This window comes from Oncorhynchus nerka, linkage group LG1, assembly GCF_034236695.1.
Source record: "Oncorhynchus nerka isolate Pitt River linkage group LG1, Oner_Uvic_2.0, whole genome shotgun sequence".
NCBI classification, from domain to species: domain Eukaryota; kingdom Metazoa; phylum Chordata; class Actinopteri; order Salmoniformes; family Salmonidae; genus Oncorhynchus; species Oncorhynchus nerka.
The window spans coordinates 58796894-58804721 of NC_088396.1; the positions used below are offsets into that span (position 1 = coordinate 58796894).

Here is a 7828-nt window from a genome sequence, read left to right on the forward strand (position 1 = left end):
CTGGGGCTGATTGGAACAGCCGAAGCACTCAAACGCAAATGCGCCTCAAGCACATGGAAATCTTTAGCGACACTTACTACTTTCCTTCCCATTAGGTCAAAGTTCACAGCAAATGCTCCATTACACTTTCTACTGAATGAGGACATCTAGTGGAAGACATAGGACGTGTTTCCAGATCCATAACTTGTTGGGAAGGGAGGGGGCGATGACGTCAAAGTTGCCCCAACTTTCAGGATTTCAAGACTAGTTTGGAAGATTGCCTGCCATGTGAGTTCTGTTATACTCACAGACATAATTCAAACGGTGTTAGAAACTTCAGAGTGTTTTCATTTAGTTCAGTTACCTTTGCATTCTTGGGTACAGGAACAATGGTGTCCATCCTGAAGCATATGGGGACAGTAGACTTGGATAGGGAGAGATTGAATATGTCCGTAAACACTTCAGCCAGCTGTTCTGTGCATGCCCTGAGGACGCGGCTGGGGATGCCATCTGGGCCAGCAGCCTTGTGAGGGTTAACATGTTTAAATGTCTTACTCACGTCGGCCACGGAGAAGGAGAGCCCACAGTCCTTGGTAGTGGGCTGCATTGGTGGAACTGTATTTTCCTCAAAGCGGGCGAGGTGTTTAGTTTGTCTGGAAGCAAGATGTCGGTGTCCGTGACGTGGCTGGTGTTCCTTTTGTAGTCCGTGATTGTCTGTAGACCACATATGTCTTGTTGAATTACGGCTCCACTTTGTCTCTATACTAACATTTTGCTTCTTTGATTGCCTTGCGAATACCTACACTGTTTGTATTCAACCATACAGTTTTCCCAGTCACCTTTCCATGGTTAAATGAGGTGGTTCGTGCTTTCCGTTTTGTGCAAATGCTGCCATCTATCCACGGTTTCTAGTTAGGGTAGGTTTTAATGGTCACAGTAGTGACAACATCTCCTATACACGTCCTTATAAACTCACTCACCGAATCAGTGTATTCGTCAATGTTGTTGTTTGACACAATACGAAACATATCCCAGTCCACTTGATGGAAGCAGTCTTGGAGCTTTGGAATCAGATTGGTCGGACCAGCGTTGAACAGACCTGTGCAACTGGGTACTGGACTTCCTGACGGGCCACCCCCAGGTGGTGAGGGTAGGTAACAACATCTCCACCCCGCTGATCCTCAACACTGGGGCCCCACAAGGGTGCGTTCTGAGCCCTCTCCTGTACTCCCTGTTCACCCACGACTGCGTGGCCACGCACGCCTCCAACTCAATCATCAAGTTTGCGACGACACTACAGTGGTAGGCTTGATTACCAACAACGACAAGACGGCCTACAGGGAGGAGGTGAGGGCCCTCGGAGTGTGGTGTCAGGAAAATAACCTCACACTCAACGTCAACAAAACTAAGGAGATGATTGTGGACTTCAGGAAACAGCAGAGGGAACACCCCCCTATCCACATCGATGGAACAGTAGTGGAGAGGGTAGTAAGTTTTTTTAAGTTCCTCGGCGTACACATCACAGACAAACTGAATTGGTCCACCCACACAGACAGCATCGTGAAGAAGGCGCAGCAGTGCCTCTTCAACCTCAGGAGGCTGAAGAAATTCGGCTTGTCACCAAAAGCACTCACAAACGTCTACAGATGCACAATCGAGAGCATCCTGTCGGGCTGTATCACCGCCTGGTACGGCAACTGCTCCGCCCACAACCGTAAGGCTCTCCAGAGGGTAGTGAGGTCTGCACAACACATCACCGGGGGCAAACTACCTTCCCTCCAGGACACCTACACCACCCGATGTCACAGGAAGGCCATAAAGATCATCAAAGACAACAACCACTCGAGCCACTGCCTGTTCACCCCGCTATCATCCAGAAGGCGAGGTCAGTACAGGTGCATCAAAGCTGGGACCGAGAGACTGAAAAGCAGCTTCTATCTCAAGGCCATCAGACTGTTAAACAGCCACCACTAACATTGAGTGGCTGCTGCCAACACACTGACTCAACTCCAGCCACTTTAATAATGGGAATTGATGTAAAATATATCACTAGCCACTTTAAACAATGCTACCTAATATGTTTAATATGTTTACATACCCTACATTATTCAACTCATATGTATACGTATATACTGTGCTCTATATCATCTACTGCATCTTTATGTAATACATGTATCACTAGCTACTTTAAACTATGCCACTTTGTTTACATACCCTACATTACTCATCTCATATGTATATACTGTACTTGATACCATCTACTGCATCTTGCCTATGCCGCTCTGTACCATCACTCATTCATATATCTTTATGTACATATTCTTTATACCTTTACACTTGTGTGTATAAGATGGTAGTTTTGGAATTGTTAGTTAGATTACTCGTTGGTTATTACTGCATTGTCGGAACTAGAAGCACAAGCATTTCGCTACACTCGCATTAACATTTGCTAACCATGTGTATGTGACAAATACATTTGATTTGATTTGATTTTTGATTTGATTTGATTTACGTCACTATTATTCTCTGAGGCCGGAACATATCCCAGTCCGCGTGATCAAAACAACCTCGAACCGTGGATTCCGATTGGTCAGACCAAAGTTGAATTGTCCTTAGCACGGCTACTTCCTGTTTGAGTTTCTGCCTATAGGAAGGGAGGGAGGAGCAAAATGGAGGCATGTTCAGATATGCCGAAAGGAGGGTGGGGAGGACCTTGTATGCATTGAGGAAGTTAGAGTAGCAGTGATCCAGTGTTTTTCCAGTGCGAGTGCTACAGTTGATATGTTGATAGAATTTCATTAGCCTTGTTCTCAAATTTGCCTTGTTAAAATCCCCAGCTACAATAAATGCAGCCTCAGGATACATGGTTTACAGTTTGCATAAAGTCCAGTGAAGTTCCTTGAGGGCCATCGTGGTATCAGCTTGAGGGGGGATATACATGGCTGTGACAATAACCGAAGATAATTATCTTCTTGGATATAGGGGGCGCTCTTTTAATTTTTGGATAAAAAAACGTTCCCGTTTTAAACAAAATATTTTGTCACGAAAAGATGCTCGACTATGCATATAATTGACAGCTTAGGAAAGAAAACACTCTGACGTTTCCAAAACTGCAAAGATATTGTCTGGGAGTGCGACAGAACTGATGCTACAGGCGAAACCAAGATGACATTTCAAACAGGAAGTGCCCCAGATTTTGAAGGCGCTGTGTTCCAATGTCTCCTTATATGGCTGTGAATGGGCCAGGAATTACACTTTCTGTCGTTTCTCCAAGGTGTCTGCAGCATTGTGACGTATTTTTAGGCATATCATTGGAAGATTGACCATTTTACACTACATCTACCAGGTGCTCGCTTGGTGTCCTCCGTCGCAATTATTGCGTAATCTCCAGCTGCGTGTATTTTTCCATTTGCTTCCGAGGAGAAACCCAATTGCCATGAATGATTTATCATCGAATGAAAAACACCTTGAGGATTGATTCTAAACAACGAACAGTGGGTTAACTGTCGATATTATGGAGTTAATTTGGAAAAAAGTTTGGCGTTGTAATGACTGAATTTTCGGGGGGTTTTCTTAGCCAAACGTGATTAACAAAACGGAGTGATTTCTCCTACACAAATAATATTTTTGGAAAAAAAGAACATTTGCTATCTAACTGAGAGTCTCCTCATTGAAAACATCTGAAGTTCTTCAAAGGTAAATTATTTTATTTGAATGCTTTTCTTGTTTTTGTGAAAATGTTGCCTGCTTAATGCTATGCTAGCTATCAATACTCTTACACAAATGCTTGTGTAGCTGTGGTTGAAAAGCATATTTTGAAAATCTGAGATAAGTGTTGTTAACAAAAGGCTAAGCTTGTGAGTGAATATATTTCTTTAATTTCATTTGCGATTTTCATGAATAGTTAACGTTGCGTTATGGTAATGAGCTTGAGGCTATGATTACGCTCCCGGATACGGGATTGCTCGACGCAAGAAGTTATCTTGGAAGATAATACGGTCGGATTTTGATTGTGAGGAATTCTTGGTCAGGTGAACAGAAGGACTTGAGTTCCTGTATGTTGTTACAATTACACCACAAGTCGTTAATCATGAAACATATACCCCGCCCTTCTTCTTCCCGGAGAGATGTTTATTCCTGTCGGCGCGATGCACAAAGAATCTAGGTGGCTGTACAGACTCCGACAGCATATACATACTGAGAGAGCCAGGTTTCCGTGAAACAGAGAATGTTACAACCCCTGATGTCTCTCTGGAAAGCAACCCTTGCCCTGATTTCATCGACCTAACGCCCAGATGATCAACATTTCAATGACCAAAGGCTCAGGGAAAAAGTTGAATAAATATATATATATATTCATTAAATAAACACACATGTATTAGGGATGATTTAAACATACATTTAAAAAGACTTCATGTGGCTTTATGTTCTGGGTCCATACATACAGGACATGTTAAGAGGTAAAAAATGCTAGAATGAAGAGCGAAACCGGAATGAGGAGTCCACTTTCCCTCTTTTCAAGTTATGGGCAGAATATCCCCTTCTCTTCCTAAATATGAAAAGATGTTAACACCTGCTAAATCTTGATTTGTCTAAATAACACAGGAACTACTGCTCCTTTTATTCTACATGCCCCATTCGGCCCATTCAATTGTTTCACGAGAGATTACTCATAACGTAGTCTCGCATAGCCACACCTCCAAACCACGTTGTTGTCACTTATAGTGGGTCTCTATTTTCATTATTTGAAATTGAATATTATTTTGCACATACAGATGTAGGATCTTAATTTGAGCCAGTTTGCTACAGCAGGAACATAATTATGCAGCCACAGAATGTGAATTATTATGTGCATTATAGTTAAGGGACATTTTTGTAAGGGTTGATACATTTTTTGTTAGGGCAAATCAAGTCTGAAATTTCTAAGTGGAAATGACAAACTTTTGAATCTTTTTAATAACTCAAATACACTACGTTTGCATTTCCTGCTCTTCAGGAAAATTCTCAGCAACAAAAGAGTGATCAAATTAAGATCCTACATCTGTATGCATCCAGTTACTATGCTGTCTGGAATAATATGGCACAGTTCATGTCCTCTAACCTTTCCCTCTGTGTCTTTTTCTTTGTTTCTCTGTAGGTGTGGTGCAGGAAAGCCAAACAGCAGTTCCAAACAGCAGCAGAGACAGAGCTGATAGAGTGGGGGGAGGGGGACCATGAGGAGGAGTTCTCCCCCAGCGGAGCCGGGGCCAATCCCAGAGTTCTCAAGCCCCTGAGGCTGTTCGCTAGGGGGGTCCCTGGAGCCCCCGGGGCCGTCGGGACCCCCAGCCTTAAACGCAACCCCATCAGGGACATGACATACCTAGAGAGCATGGAGGACTTCTGGGATTGGTTATCCAACCAGACAGATGTTCAGGCCAGCCAGGCCAGAACCAAGCGACGACCCATCATCAAGACAGGCAAGTTTAAGAAGATGTTTGGCTGGGGAGACTTCCATTCCAACATTAAGACTGTCAAACTCAACCTGTTGATCACCGGGAAGATCGTGGACCACGGTAACGGAACGTTCAGCGTTTACTTCCGCCATAACTCCACTGGCCTGGGGAACGTGTCGGTGAGTCTGGTCCCGCCGTCTAAAGTGGTGGATTTTGAGATATCTCAGCATTCCACACTGGAGACCAAAGACTCTAAAGCTTTCAACTGTCGTATCGAGTATGAGAAGACGGACCGCAACAAGAAGACGGCTCTGTGCAGCTTCGACTCCTCCAAGGTGTGTTACCAGGAACAGACACAGAGCCACGTCTCCTGGCTCTGCTCTAAGCCCTTTAAAGTCATCTGCATCTACATCGCCTTCTACAGTGTGGACTACAAACTGGCGCAGAAGGTCTGCCCGGACTACAACTACCATAGTGACACTCCCTACTCTTCCACTGGCTGAAGGTCTGCCGGACTACAACTACCATAAGGACACTCCCTACTCCTCCACTGGCTGAAGGTCTGCCCGGACTACAACTACCATAATGACACTCCCTACTCCTCTACTGGCTGAAGGTCTGCGAGACTACAGCTACCATAATGACACTCCCTACTCTTCCACTGGCTGAAGGTCTGCCGGACTACAACTACCATAATGACACTCCCTATTGCTCCACTGGCTGAAGGTCTGCCGGACTACAACTACCATAGTGACACTCCCTACTCCTCCACTGGCTGAAGGTCTGCCGGACTACAACTACCATAGTGACACTCCCTACTCCTCCACTGGCTGAAGGTCTGCCGGACTACAACTACCATAATGACACTCCCTATTCCTCCACTGGCTGAAGGTCTGCTGGACTACAACTACCATAATGACACTCCCTACTCCTCCACTGGCTGAAGGTCTGCCGGACTACAACTACCATAATGACACTCCCTATTCCTCCACTGGCTGAAGGTCTGCCGGACTACAACTACCATAATGACACTCCCTACTCCTCCACTGGCTGAAGGTCTGCCGGACTACAACTACCATAGTGACACTCCCTACTCCTCCACTGGCTGAAGGTCTGCCGGACTACAACTACCATAATGACACTCCCTACTCCTCCACTGGCTGACGGTCTGCCGGACTACAACTACCATAATGACACTCCCTACTCCTCCACTGGCTGACGGTCTGCCGGACTACAACTACCATAATGACACTCCCTACTCTTCCACTGGCTGAAGGTCTGCCGGACTAAAACTACCATAATGACACTCCCTACTCCTCCACTGGCTGATCCCGTCTGTAGCATGTAACTGGATCTCTCTTAGAGTTAGTTTGACCAAGTATGACCAACCCTGTTTGACTTTTGATAAGAAAAAGTTTATAACCAACCCTGCTTCTGTTCCGGTTGACCGTTGGGGCCGACCGTTCTGTTAGTTTGACCACAATATGGCCTACCATTCTCTTAGATTGAATACAATATGACCAACCCTGGCCGAACGTTCTGTTAGTTTGACCACAATATGACCAACCCTGGCCGACCGTTCTGTTAGTTTATCCACAATATGGCCAACCCTGGTCGACCATTCTGTTAGTTTGACCACAATATGACCAACCCTGGCCAACCGTTCTGTTAGTTTATCCACAATATGACCAACCCTGGCCAACCGTTCTGTTAGTTTATCCACAATATGACCAACCCTGGTCGACCATTCTGTTAGTTTGACCACAATATGGCCAACCCTGGTCGACCATTCTGTTAGTTTGACCACAATATGACCAACCCTGGCCAACCGTTCTGTTAGTTTATCCACAATATGACCAACCCTAGCCGACCGTTCTGTTAGTTTGACCACAATATGACCAACCCTGGTTCGATTGGCCAAGCCAATCCTTCTGTTCCTCCTCCTCATCACCACAATGTGTTCTTAATAAATCCCAGTCCATTAGAACAGTCCAGGTGTGTGATAATGGGGTAGACCATAGACTCTCACTACTACATGACACCCTGCAGATCTGTACAATGTCAATGTCAAATCACTTCTCAAATCACATTTTAATCACATATACAGTTGAAGTTTACATGCACCTCAGCCAAATACATTTAAACTCAGTTTTTCACAATTCCTGACATTTAATCCTAGTAAAAATTCCCTGTCTTAGGTCAGTTAGGATCACCACTTTATTTTAAGAATGTGAAATGTCAGAATAATAGTAGAGAGAATGATTTATTTCAGCTTTCATTTATTTCATCACATTCCCAGTGGGTCAGAAGTTTACATACACTCAATTAGTATTTGGTAGCATTGCCTTTTAATTGTTTAACTTGGGTCAAACTTTTTGGCTAGCCTTCCACAAGCTTCCCACAATAAGTTGGGTGAA

General features: G+C 44.6%; 1 protein-coding gene across 1 annotated transcript; it reads left to right on the plus strand.

The window, feature by feature from the left end:
• Nucleotides 1–643: 643 nt before the first annotated feature.
• Nucleotides 644–6105, plus strand: LOC115125715 (neurexophilin-2-like). Its single transcript, XM_029655256.2, has 2 exons — nucleotides 644–655; nucleotides 5117–6105. Exons 1-2 carry the CDS (start codon nucleotides 644–646, stop codon nucleotides 5912–5914), a joined length of 810 nt encoding a protein of 269 aa, XP_029511116.2. The 3' UTR covers nucleotides 5915–6105.
• The last annotated feature ends 1723 nt before the right edge of the window (nucleotides 6106–7828 follow it).